The 22,210-nt window shown below is 40.1% G+C and overlaps 2 protein-coding genes and 1 long non-coding RNA gene across 9 annotated transcripts in view; 2 read left to right on the top strand and 1 right to left on the bottom strand.

The window, feature by feature from the left end:
• The window catches only part of LOC134867195 (uncharacterized protein C13orf42), a 29,202-nt gene extending 26,415 nt beyond the window's left edge, over positions 1 to 2,787 (top strand). For all 3 annotated transcript variants that reach the window (XM_063887587.1, XM_063887585.1, XM_063887588.1), the window contains 2 exons: positions 79 to 223; positions 557 to 2,787. In XM_063887587.1, coding sequence (XP_063743657.1) covers positions 79 to 223; positions 557 to 846 — 435 coding nt within the window. In that variant the 3' untranslated portion in view covers positions 847 to 2,787. The remainder of the gene's footprint in view (positions 1 to 78; positions 224 to 556) is intronic.
• Positions 2,788 to 3,066: 279 nt separating this feature from the next.
• On the bottom strand, positions 3,067 to 6,992 carry rnaseh2b (ribonuclease H2, subunit B). 3 transcript variants are annotated; one of them, XM_063887580.1, is made up of 11 exons: positions 6,653 to 6,992; positions 6,361 to 6,429; positions 5,662 to 5,769; positions 5,213 to 5,289; positions 4,712 to 4,826; positions 4,566 to 4,630; positions 4,304 to 4,409; positions 3,999 to 4,080; positions 3,864 to 3,909; positions 3,580 to 3,738; positions 3,067 to 3,243 (listed from the first exon to the last, which is right to left on the bottom strand). In XM_063887580.1, exons 1-11 carry the CDS (start codon positions 6,714 to 6,716, stop codon positions 3,133 to 3,135), a joined length of 1,002 nt encoding a protein of 333 aa, XP_063743650.1. In that variant the 5' UTR covers positions 6,717 to 6,992; the 3' UTR covers positions 3,067 to 3,132. The 3 variants fall into 3 exon arrangements, with proteins under 3 accessions (XP_063743650.1, XP_063743651.1, XP_063743652.1); XM_063887581.1 differs by having other exon boundaries at positions 3,580 to 3,657; positions 6,653 to 6,985; XM_063887582.1 differs by lacking the exon at positions 3,580 to 3,738 and having other exon boundaries at positions 6,653 to 6,989.
• On the top strand, positions 4,672 to 21,338 carry LOC134867196 (uncharacterized). Of its 3 annotated transcripts, none has more exons than XR_010166128.1 (5): positions 4,672 to 4,871; positions 10,739 to 10,861; positions 15,120 to 15,221; positions 15,353 to 15,489; positions 21,096 to 21,338. It is a non-coding gene; the product is annotated as an uncharacterized LOC134867196 (long non-coding RNA). The 3 variants fall into 3 exon arrangements; XR_010166129.1 differs by lacking the exon at positions 4,672 to 4,871 and adding an exon at positions 7,850 to 7,904; XR_010166127.1 differs by lacking the exons at positions 4,672 to 4,871; positions 10,739 to 10,861 and having other exon boundaries at positions 13,024 to 15,221.
• Positions 21,339 to 22,210: the final 872 nt, after the last annotated feature.

The raw sequence follows: 22,210 nt of genomic DNA, 5'->3' as shown, positions 1-22,210 counted from the left end.
TAAATCATCCATCGCAGGGCACATGGCAGGCAATATCAAAGACAAATGTTCTCCTGTTTTTTGTTTTTTTTATCGCAGATATCAAGAGCCAAACCCTCCGCTCCTCCCGTCCCCAACGTGGAGGACACGCTGCAGTTCTTTGATGCAGTCATCGCCGACTGTGACCGCGAACCTTTGCGGAAACCGTATATGGATGATGGAAACGCAGATGTGGACTTCATAGGTGAGTTTGAAATGATCTCTATAACTGTAATGACGCTGGGGTTCAGGGCCTGCAAGCCTTACACTACTAAATATAGAGGTGATGTTGAAAATGAAGTAGGTTTCCTCAACGACTATATACACCATTAGATTTCAAATAAAAATATAAGCTATTTTGTTCAGAATCTTTACCGGTTTTACTAGCCAGGTTTGTTTTGGAGATGGGGAGGCATCAGTACCTCATCCTGTACCTATTTAAAATCTTCTGAACATCTAATGCCAAAGGAATCATAACTGCATTGTAAAGGCAACATTTCGACTCAGGTTATGTTCTCGGCTCTCCTCTCTCCCACAGTGGCCTCCAGCTCGGCCGAACACGACCTTCACTCTAACTGGGTCTTACGGGTTCCTCGGGTGGCAGATGACTCCGAGCAGGAGGAAGTTCATGTGTGTGCCAAGGAAAGCGCCCGAAAGAAGAAAAACAAGAGCGGGTCCACCAGCAGCAGACTGCGGCTGCAGAGGAACCCGATCCATCTGCCCAAAGTGGTGGAGAGTGCATTCCAGACTCTGCGCTTCAAGCCCAAATTAAAAAAAGCAGCGAAGCTTGATGGACATTCGAAACCACCAGCACTGCCACACTGCTGATGAAGAGCTCAACCCAGTTTGTATGGACCTACACTGTGCTCTGCTAAAACTCCATCGGGTCAATTAAAGAAGCCCTATTATGCTTTTTGGGGGTTTCCTCTCCTGTAGTTGTATAGATTTGTGTGCATGTAAATGGTCTGCAAAGGTTAAATCTCAGAGTTCCTCTCGCACACATTCTGAAATGCCTCCATTGTGACATCACTATGTCACACTCGAGGTACAAAATACATATATGAACCAGAAAGGTAGCTTAATATGTCCTGTTTAATACTTTTTCCTATTTCAAATGAATTTTAATAAAGAACATTTCAAAAATATATATATTTTAAGCCAACATCATTCCTCTTTTTTAACCGCAGACATTTTGACTTTGTAAAAAACAATCGTTTGCACCAATTATATGAACAATTTCCCAGTCAGCCTTGATACTGTTACGGAGAGCCAGCATGCACAATACCCTGACCAAAAACTAGGAGCATGAACTCAGCCATTATCAGCAAAAGGCCATCATAAGCTACAGGAAGCACTCTCTATTCACCGTCTGTGTTCCTTTAACTCTTAATTATTATTCTCATGTCATCTTTATAAACATGTTCCAAATATTCAACTTAGCAATTTCCTTCAATCGTCAAAAGGTTCAGCTTAATTTGGAGATTTGCGCTGTTTCTTCAACAATTACTACCGTTTATAATTTACAAAGTATTCCACATTTTCCGGGAAAAGTTCCGCATTCTAATGAATGGACAGAATATTCACAATTGAGACATTGTAACATTTTTCATGCATTCCACTCGTTCATTCTTTAAGCTAGAAACCCTTTTCAAACCTCACATTTTTCAACACCTTCCATACATTAAGAGTTATTCAAATGACCTCCTCAGATTTTTTACATAGTGAAAGAAATTGGAAAATGTGGTTTCTTTAATACAATGTACCAAATGGAAGCAGACAGAATTCTACATCTCGTACTGAGCCTGAAAGTGAGAGAAACATTGAACTGCAGAACAGACCCCAATAACAATTGACTGGATGTTTCTGGAGGAACGTAGACGGTGTTTTTCTAAACTGCTCCCATCCTCACATTTTGGCACCAAAAGCATAACATCGACATCAATGCATTCTGCAAAGTCTTTCCTCTCTCGTAATAGGAATAGAATTTAGAATAAGAAGCCGTTCAAACGTGCGCTTCAGCTTAATTTCTATGCAGTTAATTTTAAAGGGCTGAAATCATACAGGATTTAGAAAAATGTTCACAATCTTGAAGTCTCGTCTACATATTCATACTTACAGCAAGAAACTCCATTTATAGCTTACAATGTTTAACATCTTTCACACAGTATTGGTATTTTGCTATTATAAAAGCCAGCAATCCAGTCTAGTGTCTGCTTTTCAACATCCACTATTCACGCTGCAGGGCCTTCAGAAATGACCTCCTCTAGTTTCCCTCCTGTTCTGACATGTCAATACATCTCCTGTGAAAAACCAATCAAGAAGCATTTGTTTCAGGCCTTTAAATCTTTGCAGATTAGTTTAAATGTGATTTATATGTATCAATTATATGCCACGTTAAATGAGATTACTTTAAGACATCTCACGAGTCGCTTGCTTTCAACCCATGCGTCAGTTGCATTGTTCAAATGTCCTTTAAACTGAATTAAATAGGAGAAGTAAATATAATAGCGTGATGGTATGGAGTTTAGGTTGAGTAGAGTTCATGGTTTGGCCCTGCAGAGACTCCATTGAATCGAGGAATCAAAGCCAGAGGTAAATTGCAACAATGTCCTTCAAGCCTGACTGAAAGGTAAACATGTTTCTGTACTGCATGAAAGTCTGTTTCATTTGAGACGTTTTGGATTTGTAAGGCGAGTCCCAAGGCTGCACTGACTGAAAAAAGTGAAATACCAGCAAAGGTTATTCTGTTCATTTCCTGAAGTTAAAAAGGTAAAGGGTCAATTCACCCAATATAACAAAATAAATTAACTTTTGGTAATGTGCAATGATGGTGTTTCTGGAGTTATTTGCCCAGCATGTGAGAGCTTTGGAGACATGCAGGGTACAAAAGTTTATATCTGAAGAGGTAAAAGTATAAAGAGTGGCTCAAATGTGTACAGTCGTATATACTGTCAATACAAACAATGTGCTTAAAGCATAAATGCTAATTTACTTACGATTATTCCTTTTTAATTCTCGTTCACACCATGATTCGAAATGAAGAGCATGTGTCAATTACATTTTATTTCCTTAATTACAAATGTTTCATATACAAAACCAGTTACTATACAACATTCACTTCTTCTCTGCTTTGACTTTGGGGCTGAAGAAGGATGACATCGACTTCATGCCAGTTTTGTCCACCTTCGCCAGAGACTTCTGAGCTGATGTCATCTTCTTAGGCGGCTGGAATGAAGGGCGAATAAGATCAATACAATACAACTCGACACCTTTGCAGAGACGGTAGGGAAATAATCACACATCACTCACTTCTGTAGACGCTAAGAAAAACATGTCGCCACAAGGTAAGCCAGTTCAACCCATTTGTACTATACACACACACACAAAGCATTCAATAAACGAGCTGCGCTAACAATCACTCAAGGTTTTTTACTTGACACTGCAGAGATAAAAGCAAAGATAAGCCCATAAGTTATTATGATATAGTCAAAGCAAGTGATCAATGCTTCAGATTCCTCCAAAGATTGTTTGGTCTATTCAGGCAGCTCTGTATGAACTCACTTTCCGTGCAAAGTCTGCACTGTTGAATTTAGTGTAGTCCTCTTCAGCCTCCACAGGTAATTCGGAAAGTTTCCGCTTCTGAAGAACGAGGAAGTAAGACAAGCTTTTCATGACAAAGAAACACAGCAGAACACACACACACACTAAGCCCCGTACAGCCTAGGTTAGCACAATGCAACAATGTTAGTGTGGTGGAACACAATGGGAAACATGAACGGGGAGTTTAACAGCATGAAGAAAGAGTACATATCAACTTTACACTTCTAAGAGAGCTGCTTACATACCTTTGAAGGAGGTTCTGGCTCCTTTGGGCTTGTGAGTTCTGGTAACCTGGGGTGTAGAATAACAAGATGCATGCTTGATCACCCCTATATCGATCAATAACTACCATTATAAGTGATATAGATGTCTTCACTTACTGCAGGTGTTTGAGCAGGGCTTTGCTCAGGTCTTCACTGAGGTACTCTGATATCATGCCATGAGCGTAGCGTAGGTAGTCCTCTGTATCAAACACAGAAATCAGCAGTACTTCAGCTTTGGCAAGTGGTGAGGAAAATGTTGATTGAGGATTATAGACGATCGATGTAAACGGTGCAATATTACCGCCATCTATTGGTCAACACCATGTGCTGCTTCTATTTTCATAGGAAAGTGAGACGGGAATTTCCCACCATGTTAAAATGGGACCCAAAAAGGGAAGTGGTGTAAAGTGAAAGGGACTCACCTGGATGGTAGTCTGACTCTGACTTCACTCTGATGTAGGTTGTGGATTTGACTCCTTCTCCCACAGAGATATTTCTCGCTTTGAGCACAGTGTCCATCCTCTCCACCTACAAAAATGGTATGCAATTCTGCTTTGTAAAACTAACCATGTGTTTTACGTCGCAGCTTTTCTGATATTGCTGTGTAGAATTGCAGTAAAATAACTTGCTCTCTTTTGACTGTGCACAAAAATGTTTTCTCTGAAATAGTGGCGAGTTAATTACCTTTTTCTTCAACCAATTCATCGTCTTCTCTTGACTGTATCGATGAAACTTAAGTCCTCCCACCTCTGGAAGTGTGAAACACAATATTTAAACAATGCAATCAGCATCATAGTTGAGTGACATTATATCTAAAAGACAAACCTCACCCTTTTCCTCTGCAATGTGGTGAAGGGAGGACAGGGAACGTGTGCAGCTCAGCAGCCTCGAACAAGCCGGGAAGTCTTCGTCCATAACGACCTGATCCACAGGCTGGAACTTCCCCTGAGCAAACGGAAAGGAGAATAGAACTTCCTTCAAATGTGACGAGTGAGTAAGAGAATAGAAGTCTTATTTACAATGCTAAAGTTTTATTATGGGCACTAAATTCCTCCTCTACTGTCAATTAATATGGCCACCCCTGTAATTATTACCTCTATTAAGGTGGTTATGTTTTCTGTTCGTTGTCAGTCTGAAGTACAGAAACACTACAGCCCTATTCTGATAAGGGTGTAGCTTCGGCCAATGCAGAGACCATTCAATTTTGGAGCATATCCTGGAATCTGGTACATTAAGTACACTCATTTGATATCAAACCGACACAGTTAAGACCTTCTGACGATTTCAAAATGAGTCGTAAACATACCTTTACTCCGATTTCTGTTTCTTACCTCTTTGCCTGCTTTGACCAAATAGGGCAACATTAGATAGAGAGGATCCATTGGTGTTACAAAGAGTAATCTACCATCTGTTGAAACAACAGACACACGGTTAAATTATGACCATAGGAACCTGTTGTCAATCACAGACCTGTTGGTTATACTTATTGTGTGTCAGACGTTCCTCTTTCTTGATGTCTGTGCTTGGATCACGTCGTCATAATATACAGACACTGTTCCTCTAGACATGTCTGATATTTGGTTAAGTTTTTATGAATAATGCAGCCGAGGTTCCTGCAGTGATGATTGGCTTTGCTAAGAGCTCTGTAAGTGGACACAAGCTGCTCAAAAGTGCTTAGTGCAAAACTGTTTCAGAGCTTAGAGATACTGCAAATAGGGGACTTAAAGTAATGAAGCAGCATGTAGATTGAGCTGACACTGTGATGACTGATGAAACGAACCTCTCTGTACAGTCTGGCCAACAAACCAGGAATGGAAATCTTCTTCAAACGCTTTGACCTCAAACAGCTGCACATCACCACTCCTCAACATGTACAGAGAAGCTGCATCTGCAAAATAAAACAAAAGAGGAACGGTTACTTTCACTACCACATCTGCAAATGCACCAAAAACTAAATTAGACTGCTGGAAAAAAACTCTCCTTCATTTTTTACAGATCCTTATGTTATCAATTCTCATATGTGGACTTTATGTTACAACAGTTATTGGTTAAGGTGGCATCAAACACTCATTTTGTGGAGGTTTGCTTGTAAACAAACTAAAGTGATGTTTATGTCAAATGAAATTTACCACAAAGCATTACAAGATCCATGTCATCTGAGAAATATAAATGACATTTTCTCCCTAATTAAATATGTGCATTAAAAAGGACTCCATAGTCATATTAAAGGCACATTCAATCATGTGTAAAAAGCGTTGAAAATGCTATTATCTCTGTCTTTTCAATGTGAATAATAAGGGATTTAAGGCATGACTATCTATGATAGTAAACGAAATGTTCTGAGCTTTTCAAATTGGTTGGACAAAACTTTGAACGCTTTGGCTTTGAAAACGTGCACTTGACATAAACATAATTCAGTACCTTATGACATTGTTAGTTGCAGCCATAAATAGATGTAAGGCATTAAAAAAAGACAGACCTGTAACAGGGTTCCTCAGTCTCACAAAAGCTGGGTCACTGTCTTGCTTCTGTGTTTCGATGGCAGAGTCTGTGGACACCAAAACAAATGTAAAATCCATGATAACCTCTATTAGACTTCAAATTAGTCATGCATTATTGCCTGTGATACTTGGTTAAAGCAAAGCATTATTACTTATAATTGTAGAGTCATTTACGCGATGACAGTTATCAATAACTTTTCTATCTACGTAACGGTACATAGCAAGTTAGCTTTATTTAGGGAGCATAAATTGAATGGCTGCTTCACTTACCTGCAGCAATGACTACCCAGCTGTCATTTTGCATATTAGGAATTCGCTTCTTCTTTGTAGCCATGTTGTATTATTGAGCTTGAATTGATGGATTTCTGTTGACTGGATGCTACATGTGGCTAAAAACAGTCGGCCTACAACATGAGCAAAGAAAAGGCGCCTGTCTCCCTGAGCACGTTCTGCGTTACTAACACAGGTCAAAACAATACTTGAGTTTTTTCATTAATGGCAGATTTTTCTGTTTCTTTTCAAAACAACCAATTATACACGCGTTTTAGAGTCAAGTAGATACTGCAGTGTCCAAACAAGGTAAACCAAGAAGCGAAAAACACAGACTGTAGACTTTTAATTCACTTTGTTACCCCCTTTTTAATACAGTGGAACATTCCGGGGTGACGTCGTTCAACATGTAGTTCCTACATCCATCCGCGAGATGTCGCTCAAGAACTTCGATATAGATAAACGTTAACGTACTTCTACAAAGTTTACACCAGTCACTTAACTAATGTAAATTATGCTTTGGTGTTCACAGATCTAAAAGGTGCTTTTCTCTCAGGTGCTGCTCGTTGGTACGTAGTTGTCCTTCCTGTCACTTCCTGTACTTTATTACTTCGTTATATGAGTTAATCTAGTGCCGTTTTTATTGTAGTAATTCAACAAAGGCAACATTTGTAATTTTACTCCACTACATGTATTTGACAACCAGAGTCACTACTTTAAAGATTGAAATGATCAAAACTTATATTAATCAACTAATACATTATGATATATGATAGTACGCTAAACATCACAGAAAAATGTACAATGTTTTCCACCTTTACTCACTGCAATATAAATCATGAACACATGAATGCACATAATTCAATAATGTAATTACAATTATTCTGAAATAGGCCAATCTGCATAATCACTGTGTTTCATTAAATGATTTTTGATGCTCTACTTCTACTATAGAAATATTTTGAACATTCAAAATGTAAAGATTTATTGTCATAACATACACAAAACTATGTGTAATTATGTAATGTAGGAAACACTTAGATCGCAGACATGTAACAAGGTATGTCTGTACAATAGTATTAGTGCTTTTACTTAATAAGTCAAGATCAAAATAGGCTACTTCTTCCGCTACTGTCCTTTGGCACACTTGCACACAGCAGATTGGGGGATCCATCTGTCCTTCAGTAAGAGGAGGGCATCTCTCACACTCTCTCTCAGGATATGACACTGTGTGCGTCCCAGTTGGTTTTCAGTGAGTCACTTGTTTTTTTACTCCTTCTCTTACTGTTCATGTGCATGCTCAAAGGACTATGTATTATACCACTGTGCTTGGGTGTGTTTCATCCCAATTAGATGACTATAGCTGGGTCATCAGTTTGTTAAAGTGTTTGGGGGTCCCTTTGATATGTTTGTATGACCTTTTTTGAGTTGTTGATTCCCTCTCCCCTAAAGACACCCACAGCACATCTGATTAACAGGTTTTTAATTAGCTTGTTTGGTAATGAGGATGGGAGGGATTTGTTTAATGGTGTCTGAATTTTAAACATTGCCTATACAGTGTCCCTGTGGGGAAGCAGCATGACATAGAGGAAAACTATAGATCCTACGCAGGGTGACTTATGGTTTCATGTTTCCCTGACTTGCTCATCTTCCTGTGATCTTTTTCTGAGTTTTCATTTTATCGTGCCTTGTATCACTTTTTGTTGGGTCAGATTCGATCAACATACGCTCTCAACTCTTTGAACACTGTCTCCTTCTTGAAATCAGATAGATTTATGTTGCTGTAGTCTGTGGCAAAGAGAGCGTGGGTGAGATATTGTCTGTGAATTACTTGTTTTATGGGTCCCGGGAGTATCATACACAACAGTCTGTGCGGCTAAACAGAATATTCCATGAAAGCTTTCTTTCTTTTTGGGTTGCTTGAGGGAACGTCTGCGTTTCTGACTGCCAGGGAGAACAACAGTGGCCTTTCTGGTACGCTGGACCACAGAGAGCCCCAGAGAGCCGAGTCCTCTGTCACCAGCATGCAGAGGAGAACAAAGTGGCTCTAAATTTAGGCACCGATATGGCTTCTTAGACCGTAAAGTCTCAGACCCCTTTCCCACTCAAAAATCTTTATCCATCATACATCTAACAAAGAAAGAGTCAAGATAAAGCCAATCCAAAACACTGCAATTCAACATAACCAAAGTCTGTTCTGTCTATCTCCCCTTCAAGCTCTACTTCCTTCTTCCCCATGTAATTCATTCTTGCTAGAAATAAGATGATTCCAATAAACTTCTCTGTGGAGGTATAGAGTTTATTGCAGCCAGCAGGCGGTGGACGGTTGGTCACACTCTGCTGAGCATATTGAACAGCCCCATGGTCCTATCCATCTCTGTGGCCTCATTTGTGGTGGTGGTCCAATGCAGGGTGACTGGTTAAAGCTTTACATATCGACTCAGCCTCAAACTGTCATGACGCCAACATACTATGCACTCTGCATAGTGGTGGAATTGTATTTAACTGCAATTTTGAGGTACTTGTACTTTAACTGAGTACTTTATACTACATTTTAGAAGCCAATTTTGTACTTTCACTCCTCTACATTCATTTGGCAGCCTTAGTTACTTTACACATACAGATGGTTGGCTAAAACAAATGATAAAACCCAGTTATAAGTAAACATGGTCATATCATTATTGGTTATGATACCCAGCAGCTGTATACAAAGTAAGTCAATTTAGCCTTTACCCGCTTTGGTGAACAAATGAATGCATCGATAATCATAATGCAGTCATTTAATGTATATGATACACGTTGATGGGCCATTTTCCATAATAAATACTTTTACTTTTGGTACTTTAAGTTTATTTTGAGGCATTTTTTTCAAGCAATGCAGAGGTACAGTGTTTTGCTATGCATAGAAGGCCATTAAAGATTTGTGTTGCCCTGAAACAAATGCAAACTTAAGCTCTACCAGTGAGACATTTAGGGGGTTGGAGATACTTAAGTAAGTAAGACATTTAATTACAGAATATTGAAAATATGGTACAAGGTACTCTTTCCATCAGTAGCTGTGCCTTCTAGAATCAGAATCAGAATCCATTTATTGGTCCCACCGAGGGGAGGGGAGGGAGGTAGTACTTTCCACCACCTTGTAGAAGTTACGAGAAAGTGTGTGTGTGTGTGTGTGTGTGTGTGTGTGTGTGTGTGTGTGTGTGTGTGTGTGTGTGTGTGTGTGTGTGTGTGTGTGTGTGTGTGTGTGTGTGTGTGTGTGTGTGTGTGTGTGTGTGTGTGTGTGTGTGTGTGTGTGTGTGTGTGTGTGTGTGTGTGTGTGTGTGTGTGTGTGTGTGTGTGTGTGTGTGTCTAACCACAGACAATGGAGAGGTATCTCCTCTTAGAGTTTGCTACTGCTTCATCTTTTATTTTCAGAATTTCTAAAGTGGAAAAAGCTGATTTCATAAGCATTCATAATCACACATTTGAACTGGCATGGCTGCCAAGAGAAGCAGGTTATAAATAGACAGACAGCATCAGAGTGCCACTTTTTCTGTATAGATTCAGATAGGGGCTGTTATTTCACGCAGCTGTTCAAGCCACATCTTGAAATCCCCCAGATCAAGGACATAATGTACACATTAATACTAGACATGCACACACGTACACACACACACACACACACTCAAAAACAGATGTGGAGAGAATTCCCCTTGGCAGCCGAAGCCTTTGAGTCATCATCTGGGATTCCCTTCCTCTCACTTCCAAATATGGGTGGGATTGTGAGAGAGCAGGAGGCAGAATGTGGAACCCCCTCATGATGTCAGAGCTCTGACTGGAAATTCACAGGAAGGAATGTCGGGAATGCAAAAATCACCCAAATACAATTCCCGTATGCATGTTTGTAAAGTCTGAGTTTTAGCACACATGCCTCATGTTCACTCCCACTCCCACTGACACACACACACACCCACACACCCACACACACACACACACACACACACACACACACACACACACACACACACACACACACGTAAGGTTCCTCGCCAGTGCTCTCATTGAGATATTCTTTCCCGTAAAGCATTTTTCCTTTTCACCCCACAGGATGGTGACTCCTCATTCCCAGCATCACTTGCTTTTTGTGAGGCCTCTGGATGAATGTGGTACGTCCCCTCTCCCTAATGGTGTCATGGCTGGACATTAACTCTGTGTTTGGTGTACAAATGTGTAAGTAAATGGATTTTCTTCCTACATTTCTGTAGATGTACACTATTTATTTGCTTAAGTACATTTGCACACTTTTAAGGTACATTTTGACTCCACTACATTAACATTAAGGATGTAATAAGTTTCTTGAATATATGCAAAACATAAAATATACATCGACACACATCTTTGTGACTATGTCTCTACACTACAAACTCTTCCTCGCACTCTTTTCTGTGAAGCTTTGCACATTTCTGTCCAAAACTAACTATTTTAAACTGAAAGACTAAGCTCATAATTAAAACTAACAAACAATGGGCGGATTAACCTGCTCCGTGGCCTAAGGGCCTAAATGAGCAGTGGGCCCCTACCCCACACCTGTTGTGTGTTAAGAAACGATCAGGTGCCGTCATTAACCAACGAGTACTCCTTTAAACTACTTCCAGTGGGGTACCAACGTTTCCAACATCACATGAAGAAAAACATAGGGCCTGCATGTGATTCGTATCCACCCAAAAATACAAAGAGTCCCTCCTTGGACCATGGTACACCCTTTCATAAAAATCCTCCATAACTCTGCTGACCGACAGACCACCAAACTGATCTGAGGCTTCGGGGAGGAATTGGAAACCTGATCCACTCATAGCTACACACTCATTATCTCGTGCCAATAACTATGAAACATGGCAGTTTTCTTTGGACTGGTGTTTGCCTAAAAGTTTATCTTGCAAGTGTAGAAAAAATGGCGTCCGTGCCCACGCATGATTTGTGGTTGAGAGAAATGGCAAACACATCTGGAGAGACTGATGAAGAGGGAGGAGGTGTGTTAGATAAGATCTGGATCCCTGTACTGTATTTTTTTCATTATAAGAACTCGCGTGTCTTATGTAAAGTACCTTGCTGTGCACATCCATTTTATTAAATACACTTTTGTACATTTTACATATTATTAACCAAAATGCTCGTGTATTAGTTTTATTTTACTTTATAGTCTTTTTTCCAGCTGTGCTCTCTGAAAATAATATTGTTAAAGAATTAATCTAAACCCATTGGCCCCTCTATAACACGGCCTAATAAATATAATCAATAATAAAAACCAAACTAAGCAACCAATCAAATTACTACAAACCGTTACCACACAGTAAATCAGGGGACATGAGGGTCCGACGACCGGGCAATTAAAAACTACCCTGTTGAGTTTTGACCACAAGTCAAAAATTCTTGGAACTTATTTTTCACATTATAGAATAAAAATTATCAACCTCAAACCACATACTTAAAATCCCCTTTACCCAATTTGAAGAAACATTAATATCGGGTAAATTATTCCAAGGACAGATTTAAAAAACGACAGCAGTGTTTGAAAAAGAGGTTTTTCCATCTGAGAAGACAACAAACTAAGAGCGACTCTGTTCTTTATATTCATTGTTGCGTGACTCTGATGTCTGAGTCAGATGTGCTGAAAGAAAAAGAGTACTATACACTATGGTTAGATGAGAGGGTTCTCATTTTGCACAAGGTCGAGAATCACACGATACACATTCCTGCCGATGGTTTCACACTATTCCTCCAATTGCAGGTGATAATTATGTGCCTAAAAAGTTGCATGGTTTGAAAAGTGTAGGGAAGAAGAGTAGAAGCTGGCAAACACAGATGTAAAAAAAACAGCTTTCAGGTTTTTCCAAAACAACAGTTTCTTTGTGAGACAATAAATGCATCCTAGTCATTTCTTTTAGACCTCCATAATATGCACAATGCTTTTTGGTGAGAAACCCTCAATGTTAATAATAAATGGGTTATTAAGAACACTGCACATATAAGCTTTGAATAATAAGTGATTTAAAATGAATTGGTACGCTGAGATGAGTTGCAAAAGATGTGTAAGATAAAACCATTTGCAGAAAGAGTTCTACTTTGTCAAATGTGATGATGATCTCTTTGTTAATATTAAATTGATTTTGGGTAACTATTCTAAAACATAGAGACTAAATAAGTAGTTAATTCAACAAAAAATATTGAGAAACTAATTTAAATTGTAACCCTAACACTGATGTGTGGGTCCTGATAAAAATGCCAAAAAAAGGGGGGGAGGTCTGTCTGTCCCATAGGCTTTCATCTGCCCATGATCCCTGCCTGTCTGCTCTCGCCCTTTCTTTACGTTTTCCTGCCGAGTAGATGTCCCACAATACACCATCATCCCCAACCCTAATTATTGTTTACTAGGATCAATCTCTCCCTCTCTCGCTCTCACTGTACCAGGGACCAGAGATGATGTGGTAATTACATCTGCCGACTGCTGGTCCACCGCAGACGGCTCCGCAAGTCTCTCTGCTCGGAGAGAAATTAGAGACTGCTCAGCACATGTCCAGGGCTGTAATTACAATAAGTACTCTGTGTATGAAGTGTGTTTATTTGTTTATTTATGAGACCCCAGAATTCAAGAATACTTCCCTTTGCTTCTACTTTCTAAGGTTTTTGTCATGTCAGATGTTTCCCGCTGAAATAGGGAATAATGCGAGTATGCAGCTCTAGCATCTCTTACCTTAAAGCACCAAGGTATTGTGATTAAACGGAGAAGCTCATAGATAAAAAACATTTTAAAGAAACACCCTTGTTCAATTCAATACGCTCTGAGGGAGTTTCTTAGTTGTGGTCTGGTATTACTTAGCTTATAGTGGCTAATGTAAGCTAATGTGAGTCTGTTCTGACTAACTGAAACTTTTCCACTAATGCTAATATTATGGCTTCTATGTTTTAAGGACTAGTTGAAGACACAAGTTAGTTCAATTGATTCAATCTACTCCCTTGTTTGTATACCTAACCTAGCCAGTTAGCCTAGATTAGCACATTGACTGTAAACAGAGTGAAACAGCTAGCATAGCTCTTTCTAAGGGAAACGCATTCTGCCTTGCAGCACCTCTAAAGTTTACTAATCACCACATTATATCTTGTTTGTTTTGTCTGTACAGAAAGTGAACAAATGTACAATTACAGGTTGAGGATTTACGAGAGGTAATGTAGCAGACTTGGTTTCTTGTTGGTATTGTGAGGAAGCCAGGCAACCAGCGGCTCTTCATGTTTATGTTACAGCTCAGAGAGTGGTAGCCTATTAATCATAACTCTAGAAGAAAGTGAATATAAGCACATTTCTCAAAATGTATTACTATTCTTTAATCCTATTTAAAGCATGTGTGGCCAAAGATTACTGAAAATATACATGTATGTAAAAATAAGCATGTTCAAGTATAAACAGGCTTGTGTTTTGGGCTGTTTTTCTGCATTTAAGTAGCTCTCTTAGGACGGAAGGTGTTGCATGTTGAACAGATTGTAAAGTGTGTGGTTTTGGGCTACATACAATGAAGCTGATTTAAATTCACTATAAGAAAAGTAGTGCGTTTGGATGTTGTTATTTTATATAAGAGGATGTGGCTGGGCACGAACATGCAGCTCAAAATATCTTACTTTACTACCAAATGTGGTAATTTCTTTTCAAAAAATATCTGCCAACTGGAGTCTTGGTACCTATTTAACAACTGCTCCTCTAACAGAGAAGTCCACAGCTGGGGCAAACATCTTTGAATCTCACCAACGTCTCACTTTTTCTCTTCTTCACAGATAGCAGCACTTCTATCTCCCATTTTATTTTGCAGGGATCCAGTTTCAGACACAAAGCAGTCGAGGGGACCCAGAGCTGCCGAGGGGCGCTTTCTCCACTTCCAGATTTATGAGCTGTGCAATGAGACAGTCGACAACTCAGACCATTAAAAGATTATCTGGATCTTTCACAGGCATACTGGGATAATTTGGGAGCAAAGTCATTATGTTCATACCATATAAATCTACAAGGTAGAGAGTGACACACGAGAACAGTCTATAACACAATGTCTTTGTTACATTGCATGTGCTGTGACACATCTGTGCCTGTTTTATATTCCCCTTAAGACAAATAAATCTTCCAGTTTTTTAGATAAATTCGCAGCTTTGAAGGACATTTTTTATTTTGATACCAAACTGCTGTCATCCTCTTTTGCACATTGTGTCTTGTATCATTGTATCAAGGATTCTGAATGATTTAACCGCAATGGTGTTGCATTTTTGGGGGGGTTTCCTTTCCTGTAGTGTGTTATATGGGTTTTCGCCCATTTAAATGGTCGGCAAGAGCATAAATGCCCAAATTCACAGCGGCTTTTCTCACCAACACAGTTCCCCTCTTGCCGAAAACCTTGATTTGACTTTTTGTGCAATTCCGTAACATAATGACATCACTTGTACGTGATAGGCTAAGTGGCGGGACATCTCTAAGCAGAGCCGGACAGCAACCTAATAAGAGCTGGACTCTGGTTTCTCACAGAGGGTGAAAAGAGATGCTGCAGCACAGGCAGTAAGAGAGAAATAAAGACCTTTCTGAACGTCAAAGCATGTAAACATGTCCCAGTAGAGACACTAAATACAAATATGAACCTGAAAAACAGCATAATATGTCCTCTTTAATAATTGTATTTTATTTTCCAGGCCTCTTACACTCCTTAGTTTGAGAATTACTACTCGGAACATAAAAGCAGATGCTGGATGAGAGCGGAGGATGGACTTAGAGGCGAACACGTGAAGGTGTTCTCGAGGGAGGCAGAGTGACTTCACACCAGTGACAGGTACCGGATGGCTGAGAGCCCGGCCTTTAACTTACCTCAGAAGATGGATTGACCCGGCTGCTTCATAAAATAACTAGTCAGACTTTTAGTGAAATTGTTCACATGATGGATCTATGCTTTAATGTCAGAACTGTCATTTTTCCACTAAACTAAAACGACTCCATGTGCTTTGAGGGGCTTCACATCAGAGCTGACCCGATGCTCAATAAACACATTGGCATTTTTAAACACAATCATTTTTAAGTGATGGATGAAAGGGTGTATGTCAGCGAATATTTATATTGGGACATGAATGGATGGACCGTGTGTAAGACCACTGACTTCATTATTCGTGACCAGAAAGACCATTACGTTATTAATGTGAAGTACTGTAAGGATTTTGGCAAATTTCCATGCTATAGGTAATGACAACTTTACTTGCCAACCCTATTATCTCAGAATGTGAACAAGAACTTCCTATATGCTCTTCTAGCCGGACGACAAACCAGACGCTTTCATCTCAATAGTAAAATTGGTAATTACTCTCCAGACTGGACCCTGTCTCACAGTCTGCATTTCGTCCTTGGCTTCTCAGGGATAAGGGTCTTGGCATGTACTGGCCAGCTGTAATGTAATCAGAACAGGCAAGACCGTGAATCTGGTGGCGTGATGTCATCACTATGAGACACTAGTGTGATATCATAATTATGAGGTAATGGCGGGAGGGGTGTGTGAGTTTATGACTTTGGCACACGCTCAGTTTACCGTCAGCCGACTGCAACAGGGTACTAATGAGAATGGATAGCCTGCCTCAAGCTATCCGTGTGTGTGTGTGTGTGTGTGTGTGTGTGTGTGTGTGTGTGTGTGTGTGTGTGTGTGTGTGTGTGTGTGTGTGTGTGTGTGTGTGTGTGTGTGTGTGTGTGTGTGTGTGTGTGTGTGTGTGTGTGTGTGTGTGTGTGTGTGTCTCAGAGAGAGAGAGAGAGCACATGTTCAAGCTTTGATAAATTGATGGTTATTGGCAGTATGATGTATTCAGGAAGGGGTTGAAGCAAATGACCTACAGATACTCGCCGCAGGAGGACACATGAGGAAAGCATGCACATTTTCAAGTCAACAAGTTTCCCATGAACCTGATTCATTTTTGCCACTGACACATGTCGTTGTTTAGACAATGTCTCATGAAGCAAAAGATGCAGACAGCCACTCATCAGATGAGCATCCCTGTGAACCCGGTCCGTCAGAATGACCAAAGGTTGAGTCCAGTTTCAAATTTACTCTTAAGAGGGCTTTCAAGTTAAGGGTGAAGCAGCGATTCTGTAAAGGATTGTTTATATTTCAACTCAATACCCCAAATACCCAATATTTTACGGTCCCTCCGGCTCCCACCGCCTTTCTCCAGATATGGCCTTGCCCCTGTCATGGACCCAAGCAAGAAATTCCCCTGTTACTGTTTATCTGGAATAGTGTTGTGTTGCTTAGTATGAGCCATCGTTCAGTTTCCGAGGTCTGTGTATGACCAGTAGAACGGAAAGCTTCAGAACCATGAGGAGATATTTGCAAAATGTGGCCAAAAGTTGATTGCATTAGAATTGCAGAATACACATTTAAAACCTGACTGAGTTAGTTGTGTTATAAACTTAGCAATGTATCTTCAGTTACTCTTCTTAAATGTTGTGTTTGACACGTGAAACACGGTAAGAATGTCACAGACCGGGTTTCCACGCTAAAACAAAAACTCTTATTTTGTTTTTGAAATAGTATACCATGGGGAATCTTAAAAGCCTTCAAATAAATATTGCCTCAAATGAACTCCTGCCAAATGCCCAAGGGATGAGTGCAAAGCCCGAGGATATTATTGTTATATATTTAAAGGGGAACATGAAGGAGCTACACCTGGTTCTTATTGCAGACTTAACAGGTGGAGGATGGAGGGTGTCAAATATACTGCCTTTAGTCAAAAGCTCTTTAGGACACATTTCTGATTGTGAGCAATATAAATAAAATAAACTTGATTCTCTGAGTGGCTTGGCAACTCAATAACAAAAGCCTAATATAGATATGTTTATCCCATATATTCATCATAAATAGACAACCAGTTAATGGGTTCCTACGAGAAGTTGGTCCATGACTCCACCACTTTGGGAGGTTTATTGAGGGGTCTGCAGGGTTCACGTAAGGACTCAAAGGATTCACATTTTACATTTAAAAAGCATTCATAACATGTTTTTTTAACAATAAGAAATGTCCTAAGGTGACGTAATGGTCAACTTATTTTACCTAAAAAAAAACTGAACAAGTAAGAAAATGTATTTCCAGTTTCTTTGCCAAATAAAGGGGACATCTATTGTTATGAGAAATTAAAAGGACTTAAACATGAAGTAAGGAAAGGACTTCAGCACACAGTGGAGGGGGTAGACGCATTGTCCTTCACTGTTTCCCTCTGCTAAATTTTCACATTGAAAACGGAAAAAGGGCACCTAGTAATTGATTCGGGTGTTCGAACTCTTTGTTTGCTGCACACCAGCGCTCTCTTGGTGCCTGAGGTGGTTTGTCGATATAATATATATGTGACAAATTAGTTCTGAGCGATTTAACGTGAAATGTATCGCCATTATATAAAGTTCACACTAACATAGACAAGCTAGTGTTTCTCAACTCTTTTTTTTAATGACTGAACATATGGAGAAAACATTTGACTTACATACAATAACAGTGCATAAAAACTGTGCCGTTTGGAGCACAAAAGCACACACAGAGCATCATTATCATATATTCTCACATCAATACAACCTTTATTATATAATCAATAATGACACACAGAAATCAAATCCAGAGTGGGTTTGATTATTTCAAGGACTGAGACAATGAGTTTGACAGAAATGAATCCTGTGTTTTGTTAAGACAAATGAAATGATTGAATTGAATATAAAACTGTTAGTTTTGACTACCTAATTGGCTGCTAAATTTGACATGACTCAATCTGCAGCGGTGACCTGCTGTTTCATTGTCAATTACAGTGAGTTAGAAATGAAAGTGTGACCTCACCCAAACGATCACATGTGCCAAAGTCACCCTGCAGGAATGACATCATGGATAATGATGTCATCCCAGGATCCCAGACCCTCTCCCATTCCCGCTTAAATGCTTTTAGGCTTGGCTGCACACACACACACACACCAAAGCGCGTGCGTGTTTACACACCGACACACATTGCACACACATAAAACCCACTCCAGGAGCCTCACCCAAGAGTCGTGATATAAACAAGGCAAGCGCACAACAGATGCGATAAGGAGATCGTTTGGCTTCAGAACAAATAAAGCAAGTCGCTTGGTCTAAAAAATCAAAATGATATGCTTTTCAATCCTTCAGGTGTCTGACAGAAGCCAGACCACAGCTTTTTATATTCTTTAATGTCAAAAAACCTGACCTAATCAGACTCTCATTGTACATTGAGCCCAAAAATAGTAATCACAATAAATCACTGCATTCATTTAATGCCTATAGAGCGTTCCTCTGTGAGCAAAAATGAAACAACTGGCAGTAAAACCTTTACTCTGAATGTGTGTTTAGTAGCAGGTTTTCAACACAGCGTGATGCCTTTTCTGAGCTATTTTATGTCTTGTATTAAATGATTATATTGTCTTGATATATAGATAGACTGAACTAACGTGTTGTGGTATTATGACGGCAGCAGTGGATCGCAATTTAACTTGCATCTCTCTTTCTCCCCTCTCCCTCTCAAACCCTTACAAAGACTCCCCCACGGGCCCTGTGCCCAGTGCCTGACCTTAGTAAATACGTGGCTAATTTGAAGCATGTGGCGGCAAATTGGAAACATTGAGCTTTTAAAACTACAGACTTTTCTTTTGCACATGCTAATTCCTCCCAGGAGATCCCATCAGATGAAATGACCCAAAACATGTCAATGTTAGGGCGACATTTGGGCCCACAGGGTGGAGGGAAGGAGGGAAAGGAGGGGGGTTCGAAGGGTGCACACATAGCGGCTGAAGGGCAGAGGAATGCGTTAAAGAGGGTGTGTTTAAAAGGGGGGGTTTCGTTTATGTCATCCAATATAAAACACCACTGTCGCTCGCTCCTTCTTTTAATACCTAAGGCTTTATCTGTAAACACACACACACACATCCCACGCACAGGTGGAAATTCTTAGTGCTCTACCTCCTGCTCAAGGGAGAGCTGCATGTTCCCTGTAGGATAACAGGTGCACGCAAGCAGGAGAGCACATGCGCTTTTACATGAGTGTGTGTGCATGCATGTTTCCACATCACAGGTCTTCATTTTGATAGGTGCAGAGAAACACAGAGTGTGCGCGTTTGGCTGGGGTCCACGTCTCACTCTGGGTGAAATCCTTGTCCAGCCCACACAACGCTGCAAAAAATGTCCAACCTCACCTGGTCTTCAAGTGAGAAGTAAAGTCCTGGTACTCTGAGTCTTAGTGTTGTTAAAAATATATAGTTTTTCATTTTCTTATCCCGATTTCTCTATGGGAATTAGACCATGTTATAAAAAGACAAGAGACATTTCATTATATAAAGTCTGGAGGTTTGCACATTGTCCGAAGGTGTCTTTTACACATGAAACACCTAATAGGAGTTTGTTTGTTACAGAAGCGTTCTCACTTAAGAATTAAGTATTAGCTTTTTATCCTGAGCGACGTGAAGGTGTAAATCCAATTCTGTGGCAGTCCATCCATAAGATGGTGAGTCATAGCTGTTGTAGATATTTAACACAATTATGGAAATATTGCTTTAGGAACTAGAGCAAACGTCATAGATCAAAATCACTGGGATGTTGCCTGGGGAATTTCATGGCAATCAAGCAAATCACTGTTGAGATATTTCAATTTTGGACTGAGAAGCATTTTTAGTGAACCAACCGCAGAGTTTAGCATTGCTAGAAATCAAATACACGATACTATAAAGATTTTTTTACACCTAAAGGGCGTAGATTATATTCAGTGAATACCCTCCCTCTAAGCTTGGCACAAAAATGAGGGTTCCAGTTTTCCAACAATCTGGAGAATCTCCATCCCGCTTCGTGCCCACAGATGAGCTTCCTCGTTGGGCTAAATTTATCCCTGGTCCCCTCTGGAGGATGAAGCAGGTTGAGGTGACGGGGGCTCTGGCCTATCCTCATGAGACAGACGGGTAAACACCATGACCAAAGCCCAAGACCACACAGCCCCAGATCTCAAAGTCTAGTTATAGGACTGATAATGATATCCCAACCTCAGCACGCACACACACACACCTCTAAAAAATGAGTCTGTCATTGCCTCAAACTCATGGTTATAATCTGCGTCATACTATGTTACAATCCCAGGCTGAAAACAACAGATTTCACTGGCAGACTCTAAAACCACTTATCAAAACTCCTCAGCATCGCCACATAAAAACCTCCAGCCATGCCTCAATATTTTGAGACTTGCAACATGTAATTTGAGACCAGCTTTTGTGGGCACACAGTCTCCAAAGCTCACCAATTTCCCCTGTGTGCAGCGAGAAAGGGAGAAGAAGAAAAAACACACCAAAATGCTGCAACTTTATCTTTCCACTCCAATATCTACTACTACACATGATGTCTATCCCCACCGTTTCTCATTTCAGAAAGTTGCTGATCCCCGTATTGCCGGCCCATTCACCAGGATGACATCATTGGCTCAGACTGTGCCAACTGTGCTCAATAAAGCCCAGGCGTGTTTCTGTGTGGGAGTGCCTCTGCTGCACTGAGACTCGCATGAAAGATGTGAGTGAGAGGATCTTTGTACCAAATTAGTCATGGCAAAAAAATGGAGATTATTGCTTGTCACTAGCATTCACAGATTGTAAAGAATGTGAATCATTAAAAAAAAAAAAACACCCTTTCCTGCCTCCTGTGGATGTGTGTGTGTGTGTGTGTAGCTGGGCTGAGAAAAGGTGGACTGCTCCATGGTGATGCCTTTCATTGTGAAAACAGTTTGCAGTGGGCTGGCAGCAAGTACAAGACCTCTCAAGGTGAATGACAGCATCAGTCGTTTAAGGAAATGACCAATAAAGACATGTTTATGTTCAAGTGACAAAGACATGCAGCAGTATTTATGACAGGAGCAAAAAAGGTGATCTTAGTGTGACAAAGTCCTTGTAGGGAAAGGTCTGAGTGGATAGAACAGCAAAACATAGGATTGATAAATGACTCTTTGTTCCACCTTTAAACCGACCTTTCGTTTTTTTAAACATGTCTGTGATTGTTCAATAGTCTAACCCAAATCACCATGTGTTATGTGTCAAAACAAACCAAATCTTTAGCTTTTGTCACATCATGAAGATTAGCATTGGCAGTGATTTCTTATGTTTTTGAATCGTCCTGCCAATTGGGATATCCAAATATGCCTTAAAATGTAGGTTCCTTGTTATCATTGTCTATAAGGAGTAGTTTGATAATATAGACTGCATGATTACCTTGATTAAAGAGTGCTGCAGGGATGATGTAGTTTTACAGTCCATCTTGACAGTTAGCTTTGCACTGGTTCCCTAGAACAAAGCAAACGGCACTTTATGTTGTGAGAGCAGAAACGCAATAGCAGATATAAAAGTTAAACAAACTACACCACGTTTGCGTTACTTTGTGTGCCACCTTGAAAGCTAAAGGCATACTAGTTTTCATAGATGTATATGTCTTCTTGTTATCAGACAGGTAAGAGGATAGTTGGGTATAGTAACCTAATATCACTCGTACCGAAGAT

The sequence above is a fragment of the Eleginops maclovinus genome, chromosome 7, assembly GCF_036324505.1.
Source record: "Eleginops maclovinus isolate JMC-PN-2008 ecotype Puerto Natales chromosome 7, JC_Emac_rtc_rv5, whole genome shotgun sequence".
NCBI lineage: Eukaryota > Metazoa > Chordata > Actinopteri > Perciformes > Eleginopidae > Eleginops > Eleginops maclovinus.
Note: the sequence above shows the minus strand (reverse complement) of the source record. Positions and strands in the feature narration are given on the sequence as shown.